The sequence below is a fragment of the Rhipicephalus microplus genome, unplaced genomic scaffold (genome assembly GCF_043290135.1).
Source record: "Rhipicephalus microplus isolate Deutch F79 unplaced genomic scaffold, USDA_Rmic scaffold_24, whole genome shotgun sequence".
NCBI classification, from domain to species: Eukaryota; Metazoa; Arthropoda; class Arachnida; order Ixodida; family Ixodidae; genus Rhipicephalus; species Rhipicephalus microplus.
The window spans coordinates 9791143-9815883 of record NW_027464597.1 but is presented as its reverse complement, the minus strand read 5'-3'; the positions used below and the strand labels follow the sequence as shown (position 1 = coordinate 9815883).

Below are 24741 nucleotides of genomic sequence, written 5' to 3'. Positions count from 1 at the left end.
GATGTTGTAGATTTGTATTATTCCGTGCCGCATGACAAGCTTCTAGCCTCCGTAAAATCCTGCATAGAAGAGAATCGTGACGTCAATTTTATCAATGACGCGGGCGTTAATGTAGACAATTTTTTATCGCTTTTAGAATTTTATCTGAATGCAACTTTTATTATGTTTGACGAAAAACCCTTTCTTCAGCGGCAAGGAATCTGCATTGGTTCCTGTGTCGCCCTGGTCCTTTGCGATATTTTTTTAGCGGATGTAGATAGGGATTTGGACAATGCTTTTAAAGGGGGGAAGGTTTTAAAGGTTTTTAGGTACGTTGACGATTTTTTAATTCTTTTAGATAAACAGGGTGACCTTATATCCCCTGATTTTATTTTAAACGTTTTTTTAAGACTAGGACGAGGGCTTTCCTTTACTGTTGAATTGCCTGAAGAAGCTTGTCTGCAGTTTTTAGACTTGAGCTTCACGTGGAACGATGAGCATATGTGTTGGTCTTATCATCCTCGTGTTGAGAAGCAGCTGTTGCCGTACGATTCTGCCCACTCAAAGATTGTGAAGAGAGGCGTTGCGTCTCTTTGCTTAGAATCGGCGCTAAAAATATCGTGCCCACACAGCATGAAACTTAGTTTCCTTAATCAGGTGAGCCGACTAGAGGCAGCTGGGTTCCCTCAATCGGTCATTACGGCCATTGCTGAATCACTTCTGCAGAAGTTTAAACGTGGAACACGGGAAGCGATGACTGCTACCCAGCCCTCAAGGATTAGGCCACAAGTTGTGCCATATATCCATAAGGTCTCGCACAACCTTAAGAAAGTCGCGGCCAGGCACGGCATACCGATGGTGTTTTCCGCACCAGAAAAACTTGGAAGACTGTGCCAAAGTGTGTGCGATAGAAAGAAGCGCGGCTGTCAGAAGAAGCATGAGAGGGCCTTTGTTAAGTGTTCCATGGGGGTTGTGTACTCCATACCCTTATCCTGCGGAAAAGTGAATATTGGCCAAACCGAACGGTGTATTAATGACCGATTAAGGGAACACGCCCAAAAATTAACGAAAAGAGATGACAAGTATGCGCACCTGGTTGCGCATGTCATCTCGTGTGGATGTGACGCACGATTTTCTGAAACAAAGATTCTGGGCAGAAGCGCAAGTAAAACTGCACGTGAAGTGTTAGAAGCCTTTTTCATTGACAAAAATAAAGATAACTGTGTAAGCGCCCCTTCAATTTCGTTGTTACCAAGCGAACTTCAGTTTATCGATCTTAGGCGATGACATTGATTAACTATACATTTTGATAATGTTGCTGTTGGCCTTTTTTGGTGTGTGTGCGCACAACGTGTCCTGTATATATTCAAGCCTTCGAGCCATGAATAAATCAGTTGGAAGTGAGCGCTGTGTGTTTGATGCATGGATGTGTGCGTGTGTGAGTGATTGTGTCAAGTTTTCGCGCTCTAATTAACTTTTGAAATGATCTACCAACTAGCCCAACAACAAGTTCTCTTGAAGTTTGTTTTAGAACTTTAGGTATCGCTGCATTCACATAAGAGTTCATCTTGGCAGGATGTACAGCCCTTGCTTTGTAGCTGCTTGTAATGGGAAAGTGTTAGCAAAAAAAGTAAAAAACAAGACTGATGATGTGTTGCATAAAAATGACTCATTGCAGTGTTTGAAACGTTGGCCAAATAGCGTGCAGTTATGGAGGGAGGGCCCAAGTTTTTATATGGTGTGCTCTAGAACACACAAAATGTCGGTTTATATTCTGATTTTCTTAATTGCCCAAGTTTGTACATGCTTAGCATTTAAAAAAGTAAATCAAATTATTCTGTGGTGCAGCATTTGTTGCTGATAGCTTTCTGTATAGAGGACAAGTGTTCCGAGATTGTCCTGTGTGGTAAATCACACCTGAGCAGCCTTTTACATTTTCGTTTCTTCGCGACAGATCTGGCAACAGTGGTGGGCTACCTGCTCATCAGCCGGCCGTTCATGGCCGGCCACCGCATGCAACTGGACCACAACCAGCGGCTCGAGGAGTACTACAAGAGTGGCCGCATGCTTGTCAAGCTCGCTGAGTCCGTGGGCCGGGTCGTGCTTGCCGGACGGGAGATGACCCGACTGGCCGGCTTCACAGCCCGCGTCTCTCAACTGCGCCACGTGCTGCACGACCTTGCCAGGGGTCACTACGTGCGCTCCATGCTCGCCGTAGAACCTGTCGCCGCGGAGGTGAGCGAAGGGTGTCTCCTGCGATGAGTGCACATTCTTATCAGAAAGTTCCGAGATTGGTGTCATGTTCTGGAAGGTAATACCGGTGTTGTGTGGGCACAAATGATCTGGTTCGGGTGCTGTGAAACCATCACTTTTAATCGCAACATAGTGCCTGATCAGAATCACGCCGATTGCAATGTGCAGATCACTGCCAGATTGTGGTTTGACTGACACCTGCGCCAAACTCGATCTTTGTTGGGTTGTACTTTGTAGCAACTGTCATTGTTGATAGTGATCAAGACATTATTTGGATTGGCCCTTATCGCAACCACGAGCGCTTATGTAGAACTGGTGCAAAACAGTGCACACAGCTTCGGACTGGCGAGGCATGATAGTGTGTGACAAAACACCTGATGAGGCAGTTTCTGGAACTATGTACAAAACATTGAGAGGTGTCTAGGCTGGCTGCTTGGCAGTGTAGTTTTAAATTCAGTGCCTGAATGTGTCGCTTCCGCTGGTGCTTGCAGGAAGCTGGCGACACGTCAAAGCCTCGCCGCCGCATGGAGCTGGTCCCAGGGGCCGGCCGCATCATCACACGCGACAACATCATCCGGTGAGGGAAACTTGCGGCTTTTCTCTCATTTCCCTGCCTTTCTGATACCTTGTGGTTCAGTATATATGTAAGCACATGCAATAAAAGTTTCACCTCTCGCCATTCTTTCTTGCCATTCGCAGTTTCCAAAACGTGCCGCTGGTTACGCCCAACGGAGACGTACTGGTTGACGACCTCTCTATCGAAGTCAGGTCCGGGGTCAATGTGCTCGTCTGCGGTCCAAACGGCTGCGGAAAGAGCTCACTTTTCCGCATCCTTGGAGAGGTGATTGTTTCTTTTTGTGTGCGTGTGTGAAAATTGTTTTCAGTGATAACTTATCTGTGCTACCTGTTTGCACTGCTCACTATTTGCACTTATTATGTGGAATTCTGTAAGAACACTATTGCATAATTATGCTCTTGTATGAGATGTAAAACCGATGAAGCCATTTCCGTGTTGGACATCAAGCCATTGCAACGAAGCTTATTTGTATTTGCAATATAGTACTGCCTGACATGTGCACATCTGCGTCTTGCTGTTTCGTAGCAGACAATGCAGTGCAAGTGCGTCTTTCATGACACTGATGTGATGTAATTGCTGTGCAGTTGTGGCCCCTGTTTGGAGGCACCCTCGTGAAGCCAGCCAAGGAGAAGCTCTTCTACATTCCACAGCGGCCGTACATGACCCTCGGCACCCTCAGGGACCAGGTGGGCGCACTGCTATCATCCCCGGGCCGTTGTGGTTTTAAAGGGGCTCTGACATTATTATTCTAATAATCTCTGATTAACTTGGTAACTAAGAGTAGGAAGGGCCAGAGTGGTATGGCAGACAAGAACTAGTCTCTACCGTGACTCAGAATTTCGATTTTGAGTTGCTGCTTGCAAGCTCCTCCCACTGACGGCGATCGCCATATAGGCACACACTGTGTGATGTCGGAAACTGAAGAGGCAATAGTACTGTGTTGCCTGCTTTTCATGCAGTGTAGCTACACATTTAGTGTATCGCTTCGCAAGCTACTATGTGCTGAGCACATAGTAGTAAAAGCAGTAAAAGCTACCCGTTTTAGTTGCGATCACATTCCTTTGCTCACACTATAAATGACAGCAGCAGTGATGCATGTGGAAAACAAAGTCACAGGTGGTGGCCGTGATGTACTTTTAGCTCTTGCAACCACTTCTTTGACTTAAAAGCAAAGCTGATCTTGCTCAGTGTCGTGGGTCATGACCCAAAAACTATCACCATTAACGGGTATGTGTCACAGGAATAGGGCAACAGGTTGGTGCCACATATCAACGGGATGAGAGGAGAGAAAGAAAAGGACGGAACAAAAGAAAAAGAGAGAAAATCTTGGTGAAAAAAGCTCCTCGCAAAGCAGCGGGATTTGAAGCAGCGTACCCATGATCCGAAGACAACAGTATTTAAGGGACACATTGCTCTTAAAATGTTTTTAAAATTCTTGATAAAGTTTGATAAAACTTCCTAAGTCTATGTATATTTGCATTCCAGTTTTGAATATGCAATTTTCTCTTTATTACAATAATAGCTTTTAAATTATCACATATTTTAAATGCTTTTAGGGGAGCAAGATTTTTCCTGAATTAAGAGGATTGCTAAGTTAATGCAGTAGAACAAAGTGGATATTCTAATAACATTGAACAGAAGTTATAGTATGTTGAAATACTCGCAACTGATTCAATTTCAAGCTGGAATTACTGTCACACATGTTCTGCATGTCATAACCTTTGTTCAAAGGGGTTTAGAGCGTCCATTCTGGTTCTACTACCCAAAGTTCTAACTCCAGGTTAACTACATAATATACTGAAAAATTAATTGCATATTTGAAATCAGCCCGAAATCAGAAAGTATACATAGACTCTACAAGATTCATCAAAATTGAGTAATAAATAACAGGTTTTCATGTGTCACGTTCCCTCTTTACACAAATTTAGACACGGAACCTCGTCTAAATGAGCTGTGCACACAGTTGAGCGCATTCACTAACAGACACAAGTACCAGCAGGGCTTTCAAACGACCTTGAACAAAGGAAAAGTATGTATATTTCTCCTGAACTATCGAAAAAATCACTGTGCTATGAAAGTCGGTCAAGGTAGAGAAAGGCTCAGAAACCTGGCCATTCCAACTTAATTATGAAATACCAGTACCATTAACCCAGCCAGACAAGCAATTCATTGTAAACGCTCATCTTCCACTGGCACCAGCGTTTAGCCTGGAATGTATGCGATTGAACACATGTACGATTAACCAACAGAACTTAGCCAAGGAATTCATGTTCTACAACTGGCACCTCTTTCCACCATCATCATGACACAAGGTTGCCCAACAAAAAGTGAAAGGTTCTCTTAGGATCACAGTTATGTCACTTGTTTGGCATTTGTTCGATAGCTAAAGTTCTGCCAAGGCTGCAAAGGACGGCATTAACGAAAGGCTCCATGTTATTGCCAAACACACTGGGTCAGCACAAATATCAGCAAAGGGGCAACTTTGCAGCACAGTCTGTCCACCATGGCCAACAGAGAAGCCTGATACACAGCTTTCCTGCTAAGTTTCCTTAAAGTCCACTGAAAGTCCACTGTATTTTCCGTCTCTCTGTTTCGTTTTCTTTCTGTCGCTTTTTGCACCTGTTTTTATTTCTGTCTTTCTCATTCTTTACACGCTATGCCTTACTCTCTCCTCTCTTCTCGCTCTCACATCCTTTTCCTACCCTTGTGCTATATGATACGATACAAGACTATGCTATGTTCTGTCAGCGTGCCTGGATAGCCAAGTGGTTAAGTGGATTTCAGACAAAAAGATGATTATCTTGATATCACTGACAATCACTTGTGAAACAAAGACATGAAAAGTGTAAGTCACTTTATTTGGTGACACTATTTGCCAATCAATGTGCCTTTGACAACGTTGTGTGCAGGTGATCTACCCAGACAGCCATCTGGACATGCTTCGACGTGGGGTGACAGACGAGCAGCTGGCACGGTTCCTACACTTAGTCCAGCTGGACTACGTGCTGGAGCGAGAGCGGGGCTGGGACACCATCCAGGACTGGATGGACATCCTCAGTGGTGGCGAGAAGCAGCGTATCGCGGTTAGTACCTAAGGTCCAACTAACCTCGAGAACTTGCAGGCATGCTGGCCCAGTTGCGGTCCAGCATGCCTGCAACTGCCAGCTAATTCCCCACCGACTTTGTGTGATGTCGATTTCCTAGGTGTACAAGACCTGCCGGAATGTTGTTTTTCACTTTGGACAGCGGTGGCTTTAACTTAGCTCGGAGCTCTTGCGTATGCTTTGCAGATGGCTCGGCTTTTCTACCGGCAGCCCCAATTTGCCATCCTGGATGAATGTACAAGCGCGGTGAGCGTCGACGTTGAGGGCTCCATGTACCAGTACTGTCGACAGGCCGGCATCACCCTCTTCACGGTGTCACACCGCAAGTCTTTGTGGAAGTACCACGAGGTAGGTCACTGGGAACTAGACTTTTCGCTGTGGTCATAATCCCATATGTTGAGCTCCCTAGGAGCAGCCAATTATTCTGAAAAAATGGTTGTTCGGAAAAACACAAATGCGTTCCTTTTACAACGCTCAAGGTCTCAATTTACTGCGGACACGTCTAGCGTAGCTCTGAAGGTCGGCCAGCACATTTGTTGAGCGGCTCAGTGGGCATCTTCAATTATGCTGCCCTGGCAATCCCAGACTGCCCAAGGTGTCTGCGTTAGGACGAAGCTGACTCTTGGGAACCACTGTGCCTGCGAGTTGATTGAGGCACGAGACAATCTAAGTTGTGTGATAGTCAGCACGGCAATGATAGTGCCACCTAATGCCGTTTCAAACTTGATTACGGCAGAATGTCTGAAAAATCAGATTGTCATACCTGCCAAGTCTCCCGGATTTTCCGGGAGACTTGGCAGGAACTCTACTGTGTGCTTTCTTTTTCTTATGATTTATGTGACAGATGACACTGATCGTCTCCTCACAGCTTTCTTGCTTGCCCTGCTCATGTAATCACGGCATTTATTCATTATCCCTATCTGTATTTCGACTGCATGCCATATTTTGTGCGACTGTCTAGCTCACCTGCATCGCCCGGGTCACACATGTGATACTCTATGTTCGGTAAACCTGAACAGGACTTCTCACACAAGCATGCATGGGTTAATGGCAAATGCAATGCGGTGGTAGATTCTGGGTGTCTCTATATTAGTTTTTTATGTGAAAGGACTGAAAGGCCTCTTTCTCGGTTTTGCAAATTTCTCGATTTTACAAAGTAATCTGAGCATGGAGATGATATGGTTAAATTGTGTTTTAATTGTATATGTAAAAGTGCAATAAAATAACTGTAGTTATCGTATAAAACATTGTTGTAGTTAAAAAAAATTTCATTTGAATGCCAGTTTTTTTTAATCCTTGAAAAATGTACCACAAGTGCATGAAATTTCTTGAATTTTTTTTACTTTGAAACATGGACAAACCCTGCTGATCTGTTTTTGCATAAATAGAATAAATTCTTGGGGTAAAAAAATTTCATTTACAATTATATTCATTTCAATCAAACGAAACTTGCACTTTTGAAATGGATCATGGAAAGCAGCGCGATGAACAACTTGTCAAACATGGTACTCTCAAACCTCATTGTAGCAAAGTTGCATCTTACATGCAAATAAGTTTGTTATATGCAAAAATTTATTATAATGGTTTATTCCTAACACTATATCTATTGCGAGACAATATTGTATTTAGTACTTCGTTATAACCAATATTTTGTTATAACTGCATTTATTATATCGTGGTTTGAGTGTAGTGCCTTTAGCAGAGCGACCACATGCAATGATAAACAGAAAAATTAAAAATAAGTTTTATTCGTTTATTGTCCAAAATGTTAAATTCATAGAAAGCTCTATCTTGCTCTCTTATTTGGCAATATTCAACACAACTAGCAAGAACAAATGGTTGACACAATTGTGCTAAAGTGTTGTCAGGTAGTTTCCATGCCCAAGGTGGATAACAAATGGCCTGTTAGAGCTACATAGTAGGTGCCAGAGTAAGGAAAGCTCATTTGCTAAAGTAGAGCACTATTATCAGATAAAAAAAGACGAGACAGGTGGTACTAACACTGTACTCTTCTAATGGCCAATTCCACGGAGAGAATGCTGCACTAGGGGTGCTGTGCTGTGAGGAGCGGGGACAGAATTAAGGGCAGGGACCCTGGATCTGCCCCTGTAATGCAGCGTGCCTCCAAAGAGCTGGTGAGAGGGCGACGAGTGGGAGGAAACATACCATGTGATCAAAACAATTGACATTCCGGCATTCTCGGTTGGGCAACAGCAAATTACACGTGAAATCTGTCAGTTGCGTATTTGCCATTATCCTAATCTGCGATGACACGGTACGTTTGTCCACTAATGCATCCAGCTAACACTAGCTGAGTACACTTGCTAACTGTCATTGTCGTAACCCATACAGATGGTGCCAGTATGGCCAGCATCGGTTGTGTCAAGCTACACGTGGTTGTTACTATTGCCGCACCACTCGCTGGCTGAAGCAAAGTTCAAAGACATGCCGAGGGTGCGAGGTTTAAGTGTCGCGCAATTCCCGTCGTACTGCGGCTACTCTACTTTTTAGGCAAAAGCACACCGAATGGTTCCTGGCTGTTCTCGGCGCAGCAGAAGCGCTCTCACTCACAGCGATCCTACTCCTGTTCGACCACTAGAACTTGCTAACCCTGAACAGAGCACTCTCAGCGTGCTTTTGAGGGCCCTTGTTCTCCCAATAGACTTTACCATGAGTGAAGCTTCTCAGTCAGAGCAGTCTAATGCAATGATGGTGTTTTAGTGTATAAAATGGAATTGGTAAGCACAATGCGAAATCAATGCTGCACAGCCTGTCGCAATCGAGCCTAATCAGGATCGCATTTCTTGGCAACAATTCGTTTATTTGGACCAGATGCACAGGGGAAACAAATCATAATAAAAAAAAAATTGATGCCGGTTAAGATCACATATGCCCTTGTGACTCGTATTATTAGACCAGTACCACACTCTTAAGTTCGCTGGGAGGGGCTTTCATGCTGATTGAAACATGTCCTGATAACAGCTTCGTTATATATGAGCAAGCTCATTTACTCACTTCAAAGGTGTCTTTCATTTCGAAATTTTTCTCAAATTTACACATTTAATACAATATGTTTTCGGCACTGTTAACCAATCTAGCATTTCTGTCTTTGAAGGTTCAGACATTTTTACAATGAAACCCTATCTCAGCAGGGATATCTTGCATGTTTTTCAAACACAAACTTATTTTGGGAGCCTGCATACCATACCCAAGGATTGATATGCAAGCTACCTTTCTCTCTCTCTCTCTCTCTCTCTCTCTCTCTCTCTCTCTCTCTCTCTCTCTCTCTCTCTCTCTCTCTTTTTTGTACAATGACTGCTATGAGCAAACGACTACTGTAATCAAATGCTCCTGACAGCCGTGTCATTTCACTGCAAATCTGACTGCTGAAAACTCCAATGTTGGCTCTGATCTTAGTGCTTAACTCAATGTTACTCTGCTATGACACAAACTCTAGATGACAGAAAAAAAAAAGAACTATGGGCGCCACTAAGTTCTACATTTTTGCGTTTCAGTCCTCAAGTATTGTACATGACATGCCCACTTGCTTATAATCAATTTATAAGCGTGCAATATAGTGTTTTCTCATTATTTGACTCATTTCACTGACGAGGCATTAACGTGAAACGCAGACAGGTGTGTCAGTGGGGTGCTCAGAGTTTACACCATCCTGGCACTAAATTTTTTGTTAAATATTTTGTATTTTTTTTGTCCTGCAGTCTAAATCGGGAGTTGAATTTAGCTTACATGTAGTGCACCCACTCAATGGTGGCCCGCAGTACACTGTAGCTGAACATCACTGTAGGAGCTAATTGCATTGACATGCAACCGTGAACTCTCTGGAGTGAGATGGTTGACTGCTGGCACTATTTATTTATTTATTGCATATACCTTGAGAGCCCAAGGGCATTATAGAAAGGTGTGGTCAACATATATGTACAATGTACTTTAGCACATTGTCTAAGAATACAAGTTACCAAAAGACCGTGTCTTGAATGGCACTTTTGAAGCTTGCATCATTAATTGTGATGGAGGCGGAAAGGTGGTTCCGTTCTCTGTTGGTTTAGGCAATATAAATTTGGCATAGTGGAATACTAACCTTAAAGCTATAGTCCATGCATGATGAATATACTCAGGTTGAGCAAAAAGATCGTTTTTTAAATCTTTGTCTTGAAGATCAATTTTGTGAAATGGACATGGACAAAGACATTGACGACGTAAAGACAGATCAGGCAGTTGTAGTGTATTCTTCATTGTAGATAGAGAAGCGTAATTGGACAAGATAAACCAGGCGCTTTTCCGAACAAATTCACGTGTGTTGATTAGTGTGGTTTGATTGGGGTCCCAGATGCTACGTGTGTATTTTAGTTTCGGACATACTAAAGCTTTATACAAAATTAAGCTTAAGGAATAGGGTGCTTTAGAAAAGTTACGGCGCAAGTAGCCAAGAGTTCGGCTAGCATTGCAGGTTACGTAATCAACGTGCATTTTCCTGGATGGGTCGTTAGTTATTTAATTCCAAGGTATTCGTAGGAGTTAACAAAATTCAAAATTTTTTTGAGGTCGCAACTGTAGTGTGCGCTGCATAGGCGTCGGGTTATTCTCATGACCTTACATTTATTAATATTCAATTGCATTAGTGATTTGTCACACCATAGGGTAATTGGTTAAGGTCGTTTTGGATAGTTATAGAATTAGTTATTTGTGATAAGCAACACAGTCATCTGCAAAAAGTTTAATTGGTGAAAAAACAATAGTGTCAGAGAGGTCACTGATGTGGATAAGAAACAAGAATGGGCCCAGCACAGACCTCTGTGGTACACCGGACGTAACGGAGGAAAGTGTGAAGGAGTGATCGTTAGCAGCGGCATATTGCGTATGGTTTCAGAGGAAATCTTTAACCCATACTTTAATTGAACTGCTATGGCCACAGGGATGCACAGGGCTCTCCATTTAGGAGAACCAAGCTTCACTGGAGGCCCCCTCCCCCTATTGGATGACACCTAAGGAAACAAGCTCCTCATTGGACAGAAATGGCGTTGGCGTGCTGCTCACAACAGCTTGCTTTGAAGGCTGCATCAAAGCTCCTCATCCACAATTTCCGTTCAAAAAGTGCATGCCCAAAACCATTGGCATAAATCATGGGGGGAGGGGTTGTCTGGACACCTCCCCTTGTGTTCAAGCTGGGGGGGGGGGGGGGGGACAACCCTTGCAAGTGACAGTTAAGTATTGCACACTCAATTTTTATTTAAAGGCCGATGATTTATTAGTGTGTACGTCAGCTGTGAGAGACTACGGAAATAGCAAAAACCACTTGGCAGCTTTTAAAGATATCTCTGAACAGAACAATGCACTTACACATGCTCAGGCACCACGCATATTTCAAAAATTTTATCTCGATGCACGATTTCTTATGTGAATAAAAATACAACCCATATTTAATAAATCAACTAACCACCATGATCCAATTTGAGTCCTACCTTGTGATTTTTCTGGATTCATGCCACTGCCTGTAACCCTGCACTTTCAACAATGATAAGGCAGGTAAAATAGTGAGAGGCAAACCTGGTGCCCTCCTTGGAGGATTGAGGGAGTTTGGTGACCCGCCTCCTGCCCCCCCCCCCCCCCTAGTGCACGAGCCTATGAGTATGATGCCGCACTCTTAGGCACAATGGCAAGAGTGGCCACATTTAGGCAGGTTCAAAATGGGAAAAAAGAAGAGAGAGAGAGACCTGCATTTATCGGTACATGCTAAGTCAAGGGGATCAGAATTCATCTCTTTGCCTCATGATCAAATTGTAACTTAGGCTCATGCCTACATCGGAGTAAATAAATATAAAATACTGCAGAAAGGGGAGATGGAAGCTTACTATGAAAAAGAATGTGTAAATTGCTCTCGTAGACATTTCTACTAGTGGACTTGTCTTCTTCGATGGCGTAACTGATTTTTCTTAGCGCTAGCCTGTAGACGCTTTGTGCCCTTTTTTTCCAATCTGAACAAAGGAGGGAAAAACAACTGTGGATATAGGGGACGGGGGGTGGGGGCAGAAGAAAAGGAGAAGCCACCATGACAAATTATGTGAGTAAACGGAGAGAGAGGAGGCGGTACAAAGCCCATATGTGCTAGCGCTAAGGAAATCGGTTTCAGCCTTGAAAAAGACAAGTCCTGCTTTTCGAAACGTCGGCTCGAGCACACAACACCCATTTATGGATACTTTCAATTGCGATTTCATTTAAGTGAAACGGCATGAGCCAGAAGTTGCATCACAGTGTGACAATCTTTGCTAAGCCAATTGACCTTTTCAATCTACCAAGCACGGCTGGCCAGGTAGGATTTAGTAAGCGATAGAAACCATGGGCACAAAGTCCCGTTCCGATGTATCACCATCAGCCTGACCACCCACTGCAGGACAAAGGCCTCTCCCATATTCCGCCAGTCAACTTGGTCCTGTGCTTGCTGCTGCCACTTTGTACTCGTAAACTTCCTAATCTCATCTGCCCACCTAACTTTCTCTCTCCCCCTCACCCACTTGGAATCCAGTCTGTGATCCTTAATGACCAGTGGCTATCTTTTCTTCGCGCTACTTGTCCTGCCCATGACCATTTCTTCTTCGTGATTTCGACTATGATGTCTTTTGACACCATTTTGTTCCCTGATCCACTTCGCTCTCATTTTGTCCCTAAGGGCGAGGTTTCAGAAACCTCACACTGGTTTCTGATGTTCGAGGGTGATGGAGGGCCTGAACACCTCTTCAGCTACACCAGCAGTGAAGAGAGCATTAAATTTTTAAGTGTGACCCATTGCCGGCGAACTTGCATTTCCAGTTTGCTTCACTGAGGGCAAGACTGGAGGCATTATCTGACTTGGGAGCAAGTTCATTAAAACTATCTGAAGCCACAGTGGTGAAGTCACTTGAAAAGTCATTGTAACCTACAGAAAATTGTCACTTGTGTGAATGTGATGTGTTTCAAAATGAATTTTTAATGAGGTACTTGTACAAGGTATCTTTTTTTCCTTGAAGTCCAACTGTTTAAACTCAGTGGCACTGCAGATGTTTAAATGGGGACTTTTTTGTTCATTGAAGCTGAAGAATAAGTAACTGGAGCACACACACGTTTTGTCAAAAAAAAAAAAAAAAACACTGGTGGCATTGTCCTCTGAATCCATTGCAAGGTTTACACAATCGTGGAACAATACTATATTTGCTACCCTCAATATAAAGCAGTCTTGCAATGACGCCTTTATTGTTGAAGGGGCTCATTCAAAGTTAAAACATTCAAAGTGTGGGACTAAGCATTACAATGCACAACACTATCCTTAAGACATTGAATTTGGCTTGTCAAATTGACTCGGTTAAACATGCTTACTCGCTATGTGCTCTAGCTCTAAATGTGGGGCTAGCTGGTTTTGCATAATTGGCTGTTCAAGGAAGCAGTGCTATAATTTCAAGTGCACTGGGAACCTTATAACTGCACGACATGAAATGCAAGTATCTACTGACATCACATGTGAGACTGCACAGAAGTGTTGCACTTTGCTGCATCAAACTGTTCAAATGAAACCAATTCGGGAACTCCATTATTCCAAATCTGAACAGTAAATTTTAAAACCACTCTATTCTTGGCCAATCCCCCACAGTGTGTATGCGCCACTAACAATAGGAGAACAACAACTAATATGTTGCTTACCTTTTATCCCGTGCAGTACTGCCTGTACATGGATGGCCGAGGAAGCTACGAGTTCAAGCCTATCACGCCAGACACCAAGGAGTTTGGATCCTAGCGAAGATGATTTGCTACCTTGCACAACTTCGGAGTGCCTTGTTCACAAAGCCTGTACAGCGTGTTTGTGTTGTATAGTAAATAAAGAGAGAGATGTTCAACCAGGAAAGAGCCTGTGTTTTATTATTAAATCAACTGTTTCTCTCGCGCCACAAATGAGGGGAACAGGACAGGAACAAAAAAAAAGTGAGTGAAACGGGCGAGGGGTGAGAGGGGTAACAGAAATAATGAGAGATGCCTGTACAAAAGATGTTTTTTAGAGTCCGCAGCCGCGTTAGCTCACAACTCTTCGTGCTTGTGGTCTTCGTCGTCTTCGGGCGCGGGTGTGGTCTCCTCCTCATCTTTCTTGTCTTCATCCTTGTCCTCGTCGTCTTCGAACTCGTCCTCGTCCTTAGCGTCATCCTCCTTCTTGCTCTTGGCCTCTTCCTCTTCTTCCTGCTTGTCCTTCATCTTTTTCTCCTCGTCCTTGAGCGCGGCCCAGGTCTCCTCGCCGTGCACCCGGGCGTACTCTTCGTCGTCCGTGATGAGGATGTTGTCGAAGATGGTGCCAGACTTGACTTGCCACAGGTCGAAGCCGATCTTGCAGATCTCCTTGTAGCGGTACAGCTTGGGGTCCGGCGTGTACTCGGGGTTGTCGATCTCCGGGTGTACCCAGGCACCCTTGTAGGCCGGGTTGTCGATCTGCTTGGGTTTCCATTCGCCCTTGTACTCGGGGTTGTTGATCTGCGGGGGTTCCCACTCGCCGTCCATGTCGTCGTCCCAGTCCTCGGGCTTGGTGGCGTCCGGATCGGGAATGTACTCGGGCTTGTCCCAGTCCTCGGGCTTCTTGTCGTCGGGGTCGTCGATCTTGGCCCGGTCGTCCCAGTCCTCGGGCTTCTTGGCTTCGGGGTCCTTGATCTTCTTGGGAGGCAGGAAGGACCAGTCCTTCTCGAGTTCGCCCTTCTCGACCACTTCGTTGTCGATCTTGATCTGGTACGTGTTGTCGGGCTTAACGATCAGGGTGTACAGGTGGCTGAAGACGTCGTCTTTGCAGCGCACCTCCTTGTTGATAAGGTGGTTCTTGCCCTTGTAGTTGAAGATGGCGTGCACTTTCTTGGTGCCGGGACCGCAGATGTCAGGGCCGAACATGATCAGGTAGGGAGATTCACCGTGCATCTGAGTCTGGTCTAGGCTGCAGTCGAACAGCTTGACGTAGCCACCGCCGCAGTCGATGTTCTGCTCGTGCTTCACCGTGAATTGGATGACCAAGGTCTTGTCTTCGTTGGAGAAGGGTTCGAACTTGGCGGAGATGCCGTAGAAGCGGGCGTCTTCAGAGGTCTGCAGTCCTTTGCTCTTCTCCGCGTCACCGTAGAACTTGCCAGCGCTTAGAACGAACTTTCCGAGGTTGTCGCCTTTCGTAGACTCCACCCACCGGTCCTTCCACGCGTCTGCACCAAAACAAACACGCGAAATCAGTCAAAGGTAGTTACACATCATCAAACGCCACGACGCCGATGACCGCTGCAACCACTACCACCTACGCAGGCTACAAACCGGTTAAACTATGCAGAAAACTGGCTAGCTAATTGTACTCACCCGCATCTGCAGTAATAGACAAACGAAATCGAGAAAACTTAAGATTACACATCAGCAAACGCGGTTGACGCGGATGGCGGCTTCACCCTTCCCCACCACCTCCATCCACATCGACAGTCAAAAAAGCGAGGCGAGAAAGCCGGGAAAAAAATGGGCTAAAATCATACTAACCTCCATCGTTGAACTCCTCTTTGAAGTATACGGTCGGGTCGGCCGATATTAACCCGACCAGGGGAAGCAAAATGCAGAGAAGCCGCATTTTGTGCGGGGGAACTGCTAGCGAGCCTGCGAGGACCACGTTCAAAGAGCCGGCTGAAGCACTGAACAGCACAAGTAAATCAAAGCCGGTTGGGCACGTGACGCTCCAGATGTATGCTCCTCATTGGTCCTCGGCACCTCAGCCAATCACGCCTCACCACGCTTTGAGGAACGCTTTAAGGTTGATTGCGCGCGGGTAGCGCAGCTCACTTAGACCACCACCAACAATATAAAACAAAATAAATAATTCAACGTAAATTTCTCATTTCCCTTTAAATACTTTAAATTTAGTTTATTAAAACTTTACGTGTTTTTAAAAATAATATATGTTTGTATTTTCTTCATTTAATATTATTAAAAACAGTTTAACAATACCTTTGCCTCTCCACCACTAGGGCACAACTACCCCATTGAGAGCTTGCGTTACCCTTCGACAAGCACTGTCTCTCGTTACGTCGCTCGCTGACGTCATCTTCCGGCATGCGTGTGCGCTCCGGTTTGGGCCCGGGCGCGTGCGGTGCTGGATTCCTCTGGCGTTGACACGTGTAGTGACTCTCTCAACAGTGATCCGTGTTTCCGAATGTCACCGTAATCACCTCGTTTCCTTCACTTTAGCGCGCGCGTAAATGATGCTGCAGTAATCCGTGGGCACGGGTTTGTTGCTGTTTGCCATATGACGGTTCGGGCAGCTTTTTTTTTTTTTTTTTTGTATTCGGCGTTCAATTCTTGTAAGTTGCCGACAGCCGTGTCTCTGTGAAACTTGTGTCACCTGTGTCCCGTTCATCTTGAAAAGCCGGCTTTCGTGTTCGCTTTCAGTCATTGACAATCTTGACAGGAAGTGCTCGTTTTTTACTCGGCTCGAAAAGCGATTGTTCCGATTTGCGCTAAAATCTCGTTGACTTACTTTCGTTAGTCCGATTATAAATCGGCAATTTACTGGAGCCGCAGAGTCGGGGAAAGCGGTAACGTGGTAAAATCGATCGGCATTTCACTCGCGAACGTCAGTTCCGATGGCGTACGAGGCTGTGCTAATTAAGCGAACACATCGCTGCAGTTGTGCATAGTATCATTAGTGAACGTGCACATGCGTTTTTGCATCCCTGCATGCGGTTTATAGCGCATGGTTTATCAGAGCGCTACATTTAGGTGAGTTTGATAGCTCAACGAAATATTCGTTAGGCTGAGCGAAAAACAAAACAAGAAGACGTGACATGCTATCTGCATCTTTTATACTAAAAAGAATGTATAGGAATGTTAAGTATCTCGCAACTAGAAAGCGTTGGTGCTTAGCTTACCTTAAAAAAATTGCTAATCTAGCCTCTTTTGTTACTGATCAAGAGTCCGACACGTCCGTGTGTAAATTGAATCATTGAAGACGTGGCAGCTATTGAAGCAGTGGTGCGAGCACAAGAATGGTGAGAACATGCTTTGGTCGACTTGACGCTTCTGATTGTCATCAAAACGCCTGCTTGATGCTGTACATGACTTTTTTGTAAGAACACAGCCAAAGTTTACGCAAACACCGGAAGGTCGTAATTAAGCCCTCGATAAATGTCGTGCTTTATATGTTTAAGGATTGAGGGGTCGCCGATTAAATCCACGTTGAAAAAGGCAATGAGTACTGTCTTAATTTATTACTATGAACCACCGTTCAACGAATTTCAGGCAATCTGAATTCCGTAGCCTGAAAAAAAGTAGAATTAATTCTGCATTTTAGAAGATAACCTTCATTTTTTGCAAGTTAGAGGTGCTTTCAATTGATCCGTCGATTTACGTTTCACGAATGGAAGAAAATAGAATAGTTAGTTATGTACATGTGTATGCTAATTGGCGCAGCACAGGCAGCGCATGATGTTAGGAAAAACAGATTTTCTAGCAAAGGCAAAATGAAAGCCATACAAAATTTTAAAACACCATGTCATGTGATCTATGTTGTCCCCATATATACGCAATTACAGTGCACGCGCTTATCAGGAGTACTTCGACATTACTGATCACGTTCACTACGCTGGAGCTGCTTCGCTTCATTAATAAGGACTAAAGTAATTGTACATCGCTGAATTGTGCTTTCGGTAATCGAAAAGGCGACGTGAGGCTTCGCGCAAACGCTTGCAAGTTATGATGTTTGGCTCTTTTAACCTAAGTTCTTCCCAATGATACAGTTTTTAACTAGCTGCCTGAACGTAAAATAATTTCCTTCTGTTCTTTCAAGTAGAGTGTCTTATTAAAATGTGAATCCGCACCAAGTACCACTTCATAATAACTTCATTGATACACGTCAGAGAAACTCCGCCGCTTTGCTTTTCCTTTATATTTTATCTTTCCTTATCTGTGACGACGTCCCCACAGCAGAAACGAATGACTTTTTTTTTTTTTTTTAGACAACGAAAGCAGAGCTTTGTCTACGTAGAAGACACGTAAAAATTGATTATGTACTTGTTGCCACTAAATATGTACTAAGTTAAGTGATTTTTTATATATATTTCAAGTCACTATGGATCCATGTTTGTCACAGCTTATCGTATGTGATCGCTTAGTTCCTTAGATTCCACTTTTCCCACTATCTGTATGTAGCTCAGAGCCTGAAACTAGTGCGTTCAGTGCAGTTATATCAAACGCAGCTCTCCAAGCGCGGCTTATTACGCGTCATAAGAAGGATCTAAAGTTATTCTTTTAGAAGCTGTAATATAACTATATTGGATCCCATCGACTTGCTGCGTGACATTCCGAAGCGGAGTATATGGCCTATACACGAAGTAAACTATCGCTGTCAAGGCAACTGGCATGTTTGCCAAACTATTATATCCGCTAGGTCTCTCGCTGATTTGATCAGCGCAGGATTAATATACGTTCGTAGCATACTATAGGCGCTTCCTTGTCATTGCTTAGATGCAGACGGTATATCCTTTGGACGGAACAGGCCTGCGATTGTCCGATGAGCTCTCTGACGGCGCCACGTATATCTCGCAGCAGTTATTTGTTCTTCGAAAGATCGCTGGCGAATTGTGATATGCGCGCGTGTCAACAGCCACCGGCCGAACTAAGTATGCCTCTTATGAATTGACGCTATTTCCGGTGAATCACGGCAGTTATATCCGATCCGTTCACAAGGAAGAAGTGGTTTAAGCTGTTACATCCTGTTAGAGTCGGTTATCTTTTTACTATAAGTTCTCGAGTAGTTTCGCACGACAGCGCCACACAGCAGATGTTGGCAGATATTGGTTTTGTTCTTGCGAGGCTTGAAATTTTCATGAAATACTTTGCCCACGGCTGTATATGTTTTTTTTTTTTTTTGTAATCTCGGCTTGTCTTTGACTTTTTACATTATGACATTTCCTTGTATGACACCTGCCTATAATCATGGCACATTAGCTATCTGTAAAACGATGAGGCGCATAGGAAACGACGGGTCAATGACATATCACAGTCACTCACCTGCCATGCAGGATCACCTATATATTATTGAGTTGTGAATGATGGGCGTGCAGCGGATTCACGAGCAAACGAGTGAATATAATTTATGCAGAAGACATTTCTCTCCGCTTATCACTGCCGCCGACAAGAGTGCGACAGTTGTCCTGTGCAGCGCAATGCAGTCAGCGATTTAAAAGAAAAAATTGAAAACTCAGTAATAGAGTCGATAAGAACCTGGGATAAAGCCAGACCTCAAACAATATTCGTGCATCTGCCGCACAAGTGGTGATTTCGTTCCAGCAGTCTAACGTAAACTTGAACCAGCGGTGAGATATGTCCAGTGCGCAGTCAAAAACAAATATATTAGTTTAGTCTGCGCTGTGTGAAAACATTGTACCGTTGATTTCGCGTACTGGTCGGTAATTATCGATAGGAAAGGGAGTTAAAAAAGAACCCAGCATTATGTTTGCATTGTTCGAATTTCGCGTCAAGGCCTTAGCAAGCTTTTACAACGAACTGACGTCAGGCACTTATTACTTTGTTCGTATTGAGGGAATTTGTGGATCACGAAAAAGTTGTGGGAGCTTGCCGAGTTCAGCATTCCTGTTTTTAGCAGCGCCATAATGATATTTGCCGCTAAAATTTCAAGGCTCAGGCCAACGTTTTTAAAACGTTGGCTCCAATCCAGCACAGCATATGACTTCAAGGAAAGGCGGTCCGCGCGAATTTCAAGGTATCGTCAACATGCTTTGTTACGCTTAGGCCAGTGGGCCCATAGGCAGGATATCGTCTCGGTAGATGTGACCCCCCCTCCCCCTAGCGCGTATTGATAAGAAGGGGAGGGGCAAGGGCTTTTTTTTTGGTACCCCAGACTCCCATGAAAAGATCCAACCACTGTTATTCTCTATGTCTCTTTCTTTTTACTTTATTCGTGAAGTCTTTTCTTCAGTGTGAGACAGACTGTTCGGGTGTTGGAAGTGTGGAATGTATATCTCGCCGTGTTGACAACTCTTAAGGCCTCGCCACATCTACCCGTTGCAGCGCGTCAACGCGTCGTCTTTTTGCTGCGGCGCCGCACCCACTCCCATGTGGAGAGAGAAGTCGCGCAGCTTGGCGTAGTCACGAGCATTCTCTCTCCCCAAATGAGAGAGGGTGTGACATCGCGTCAAAAAGCCGCATGCTGCAAAGGGTACGTGTAGTTAGGCCTTCAAGGCATGGACTCCGAGATGGCGGGCGCGCACGCCCGTCATCTCGTAGGCCATGATCGAGGCATAGGCCTGCGCGCCGGGGGAGGGAGTGGAGGGGCAAGTGAGCTCTATCCAGGGAAAATTCTTGCTCCGTGGCTCTATCTATACCTATACTAGTCCTGTACTGTTTATGCCCAGACAACGCTCCGACAACCTGAGGTTGTCCTGAGGATGACCTACACCGTACGAAAGTATGACCTGAGGAAGCCCTCAAATGAACCTCAAGTGGTCCTAAACCAGTCCGTTTGTCCGGCCTCAGATCGTCCTCAGGGCATCCAGAAAAGAGCACATTATGATGAGTCTAGTACTTTTTGAGGACGAAGCATACAAGACCTAGGCACTCATCAGACCTTACGAAAAGTTGCTCTAATTCTTCTTTTGGAGCGCTGAAATGACAACTGATCAATCAAAAGTGCCTGAACATGCACACTCTTTAAAGCACTGCCTGTGAGGTTTCAGTAACAATTTCTTCAAGTATAGCAATAAAAACAGCAATGCACAGAAAACATGTTTATTTTCAGGAATGAAACTTGGCAGTTTTCACTAGATGAGACTTCTTGCCCTGTGCCTTCAGAGGTCTTCATCCGATGGGCTTGACAACGCGACACTTTGAAGACATTCTGTAGTAATAGAAAGCAGCATATCTTGAAGCACAAGTGAATTTAGAGTATCAATAAGAATATTAAGACAATAACAGCATGCCAGATTTGAAAGCATAAAATGAAAATTATATTACCATAATGTGCAGGTACGAACTAGCCATTATATAATGGTGAAAATGATTTATATAGTTCATGCTTGCATACACATCAAAATTCGAGTAAGGCAAGAAAATTATTTAAACTATAACAGCAAAAGTATCATATGTTATGATAGCTTCAACAGCACAGATAATAAAACTCACCCTCATGGTGAGTGCGAGAAGTTCTTAAGCGCTGCTTCTGGAGCTTTTCCCCAGCATGCCGAAGCCACACTTTAATCACACACTCGATGTCATTTTTTTTTGTTTCCGGAAAATTTCGCCTCACGGCCTCTGAAAAAGTACAAAGTTCATAAAACAGGAATTACACAAACATAATACATTAATATAATGCTACATAGGTTGTTTGAAGAAGTACCTCTAGTCAGCATGATCGACATTTTGATAGGTGGGCACATCATCATTAAAGGTCCTTGCCATCCTTCCCCATGTTAATTTCAAGAGTACTGACATTGACACTATGTGTTGCATTACAAGAAGAACACCACGAAGAAGACATCATTGTAACTTTTTTGAAACCTAGCATGCAAAGAATGATGAGGCGCCTTTGACGAAAATACGTCCATGTATGAAAATGTTGACCAGCTTGTCTTAGGTACTTATTCCTGTTTAGAGATCCTCAGTGATCACTATGAGCTTCCATCTGTTAGTTTTCATCTGTACATAAGATTTCCACTACAGTTAAGAATGCCTAGTAGTGCTACCTGATAATAACTTCTGCAAGTAGTGAATGCTTGCGTATGTGTGCCATGCAAGTATACTAGTGTGCTTGAAGAAGCTGCAGGGTTTCTTACTGACAACAGATATTTCATGCTAAAAATTTTCCACGTTTAAGCACATAATTTTAATTAGCAAGCATCCTAAAAAATTTAATGCTTTCATGAAAAGATTGTTCTTTTGCTATTGACTTCAAATGAAAGATAATGTGGATAACAGACTTAGAAATGTCTGTACTCAAACACGGCTCTTGCAGCACATGGTGTTGTGAAACAAATTACTCACTGCAAATGACATCTGTGACACCTAGATCCACAAACTTCCTTTTGCCTTTTTGGCCTGCCCAGCTGAACTGCACAGCAACCTCAAGGCTTAGCAGAAGCTCCAGCATCCTCCTGGCTGCTGCCCCAAAAGTTGAGCCACCAAGGCCAGCAAGCTGCTGTATCTGTACAGTTTTGAGGTCATTATTTTTTTTAGAAGAGTAGCTTAATGCAGTGACTAGAAAAAAAAATTATAGAAAAATATAATGAATGACGTACAAGCTTTAGCTTAATGTTGCCATCAGCAGCAAGTCTCCCCTCAAGACTTAGAAATTGGTCAATATCCTTGACCGGTGTCAAAACCACATCATCATTTGTCTCATCTTGAAGCCTCACTGTTGTGTTGAAAAGGTGCTGCTGCATGGCATCAACCTGTCGTCCCAGCTGCTCTAGCCTCATCAGGATAGTTTGCGAAATTCGCATGAGTTGACGCACGTATTCTGTAAAGACGTGTTCATGAAGTAATAGCGCTGAATTGCAACATATAAAATGGCAAAAGCTGAGATAACATTGAAAATGAGAAGTGCTACTAAACACAGCAAAACAAGCACACAGTTGTTTATGGCTTCTCTGCACATTATTGTCGGTTTTAGAAATTTGTGCCTACATGGCTTCAGTTATTTTGTTAGCATGCTCAGTGATGCCTTTTTAGGACCTGAATACGCATGCAGAGTTTAGGACCTGAATACGCATGCAGAATACGCATGCAGAGTTTAGGACCTGAATACGCATGCCAGGCAATGTTACTTTTTTAAACTCGGGGCCTCGGCATGGAGCAACAAGTGGCCCGTCAGCATGCTCTGCAGCAAATACGACATGGCTTTCAGTTTTCTTATGCCTCAGAGGACGGTGTGCCTGCTCAGCAAGCCTGTTGCAAAGTTGCTCCAAGGGAAGGTCTGGCTTTCTCAGCATTCTCTTTAACGAGGACATATGGTTTTCAAATGGGAAGGCACTCCATGAGTCCAAGGGGCCAAGGTGTGTAACATCATCTGCCAAATGACACAGGCCATGCACATTGTGTGAAACATGCTCTTTGCCATAAATGCTTATGAATGTCCGGATAAAAAACTTGAGCATGTTTCCGGCATACTCTATCTCACTTGCAGGTGCAGCTGGTGTGGAAAGAACAGAGATCCCCACATGTAAAGCTAAGAAGTTCTTGTACATGTGTGCAGGAATCAGTGATGACAAAACAACGGGTCCTCCATATAAAAGAAAAAAGCGAAACTCAGTCGCTTTCCACCGATCAAGTTCAGCAATGCTCCTCGGCTTTCGGCTAAAATCACATGGAACACACCGTGCAATTTGAGAATTTTTTTCCGACATCTCAAGACGCACTTTGCTTCCAAGTCTGGTCACTTTTGGGCCACGTACCCACAGTGTCAAGAGCTTGTTCATGACACCCAAGCACACAAGGTGCATGTAATCTAATGGTATATCTTTCACTAGGTCAAAAGGAAGTTCCTCAAGAATACTTTCGCCTGTGTGATGCTCCTCCTGGACTTTTAAGCGAAAGCTGTCATCTGTTCGCTTGCGAGCATTGACGTTTGGGAAGCACACCCTGCCCTCACAGTAGACACCTTTTACGTCACATTTGGTGCAGCTGTAATAGCCTGTGTGGCTTCTGACATATAATACAAATGCCTTTGCTGGTGCATCACATATGAGGGCATACAAGCTAACAGGAATTGCAGTTTCTCCAATGGTAATCCCTGTTGTGATAGCAGCATTTATGTCACAAACAAATGGTCGCAAAAAATCATTCGCGTTGTTGGGCTTGCTGCTTCCGAAAAAAACACCCACTATAAATGGTGCTTTGTCCTCCAAATTACTTATGCGTCCCAGTATGCACCAAAATTGGCCCCGTGAACTTTTTGAAACCGGCAGACCGTCAATGTTGAAGCTAAGCTTCAAAATTCTTGGTAGTTCTGCACAATCTTGCAGCACTCGCTGTAGGCCTGCACTGAGGCCGAAATGATGGTATTTCCCGCCGGCCAGCTGCAACACTTCCAGGCACTTCTTGGGCGTCTGTAACAATGCCCTTGCAGTTGAAGGGAGCGCGCTGAAGCATTCGTGGGACTGTAGTACTCTCAAGAGCGATGTAACTGAAGTGTGCGATGCGCGAGATTGTAAGGCCCACGCTTGCAGTCTCTCACGAAAGGCCAGCAAGCTGTCCACACTGCCGCGTTCACAAACTTGCTCTTCGTTACTCCCAGTCGGTGCCAATTCGAAAGAATCCCTCTGCCTCACCTGCGAGGTCGCCGAAGTCGAAGCCGCAGCGCTGCTGTCATGGAAGGCACGCCGTTCGAAGTCTGTGTGATCGTGAGGCACAGAAACACTGCAGCCGCTGGGGTAGCACGCGTCGCCAGAAATCAAAACGTGTCCTTGGGGCACATCCGTTTCTGGAACGATCGAGGAGTGTGCCGAAGGCCGTTCTCTGTCATGAACACAAAGGCGACGATGGCCGTCTTCGAGGTCGACCGCACAAGCCTCGGAGGGCAAGTCGCTCTCTCTTTCGGCGTTGCGGGAATCTCGGTCAACGTACCGCGTGTCATTTATGACATCGGCCTCACTGTCAATAAGCTGAAAACTAGCATTGACGCGCCGATTAATTTCACGCCGAAATTTGCGATCCGCGCTCTCAGCCATCTTGAACAGCACAGAGCACAGTAGAATGGTGGCTAGACCAAAGAACACCCACCACCAGAACACGTTGTTAGGCTAGTCAGTTGGTTTGTACATACATACATGAATA

General features: G+C 44.4%; 4 protein-coding genes across 4 annotated transcripts in view; 1 reads left to right on the top strand and 3 right to left on the bottom strand.

Moving 5' to 3' along the window:
- Window positions 1-13804, top strand: part of LOC142786451 (ATP-binding cassette sub-family D member 3-like) — a 33385-nt gene extending 19581 nt beyond the window's left edge. Inside the window, exons 10-16 of the mRNA XM_075884146.1 lie at window positions 1934-2214; window positions 2724-2809; window positions 2932-3073; window positions 3394-3495; window positions 5719-5892; window positions 6100-6261; window positions 13619-13804. Coding sequence (XP_075740261.1) covers window positions 1934-2214; window positions 2724-2809; window positions 2932-3073; window positions 3394-3495; window positions 5719-5892; window positions 6100-6261; window positions 13619-13696 — 1025 coding nt within the window. The 3' untranslated portion in view covers window positions 13697-13804. The remainder of the gene's footprint in view (window positions 1-1933; window positions 2215-2723; window positions 2810-2931; window positions 3074-3393; window positions 3496-5718; window positions 5893-6099; window positions 6262-13618) is intronic.
- LOC142786452 (calreticulin-like) lies at window positions 13792-15600 on the bottom strand. Its single transcript, XM_075884149.1, has 2 exons — window positions 15442-15600; window positions 13792-15122 (listed from the first exon to the last, which is right to left on the bottom strand). The coding sequence occupies exons 1-2, from the start codon at window positions 15527-15529 to the stop codon at window positions 13975-13977; spliced, it is 1236 nt and encodes a 411-aa protein (XP_075740264.1). The 5' UTR covers window positions 15530-15600; the 3' UTR covers window positions 13792-13974.
- Window positions 15601-20684: 5084 nt separating this feature from the next.
- Window positions 20685-22626, bottom strand: LOC119163863 (uncharacterized). Its single transcript, XM_037415938.2, has 4 exons — window positions 22206-22626; window positions 21952-22111; window positions 21094-21222; window positions 20685-20809 (listed from the first exon to the last, which is right to left on the bottom strand). Exons 1-4 carry the CDS (start codon window positions 22407-22409, stop codon window positions 20760-20762), a joined length of 543 nt encoding a protein of 180 aa, XP_037271835.2. The 5' UTR covers window positions 22410-22626; the 3' UTR covers window positions 20685-20759.
- Window positions 22333-24650, bottom strand: LOC142786503 (uncharacterized). The gene has a single exon (XM_075884233.1). It carries the CDS (start codon window positions 24633-24635, stop codon window positions 22635-22637), a length of 2001 nt encoding a protein of 666 aa, XP_075740348.1. The 5' UTR covers window positions 24636-24650; the 3' UTR covers window positions 22333-22634.
- Window positions 24651-24741: the final 91 nt, after the last annotated feature.

Bases quoted from the DNA above. Each gene is read 5' to 3' on its own strand.
- LOC142786452 (XM_075884149.1), bottom strand. From the start codon at position 15,529: ATGCGGCTTCTCTGCATTTTGCTTCCCCTGGTCGGGTTAATATCGGCC. The intron at 15,123-15,441 runs GTTAGTATGATT...GTTTTGGTGCAG, and splicing joins AGAGGAGTTCAACGATGGAG to ACGCGTGGAAGGACCGGTGG.
- LOC119163863 (XM_037415938.2), bottom strand. From the start codon at position 22,409: ATGCGAATTTCGCAAACTATCCTGATGAGGCTAGAGCAGCTGGGACGA. The intron at 22,112-22,205 runs GTACGTCATTCA...AAAACTGTACAG, and splicing joins GCAACATTAAGCTAAAGCTT to ATACAGCAGCTTGCTGGCCT. The intron at 20,810-21,093 runs GTGAGTTTTATT...CTATTACTACAG, and splicing joins TTCTCGCACTCACCATGAGG to AATGTCTTCAAAGTGTCGCG.
- LOC142786503 (XM_075884233.1), bottom strand. From the start codon at position 24,635: ATGGCTGAGAGCGCGGATCGCAAATTTCGGCGTGAAATTAATCGGCGC.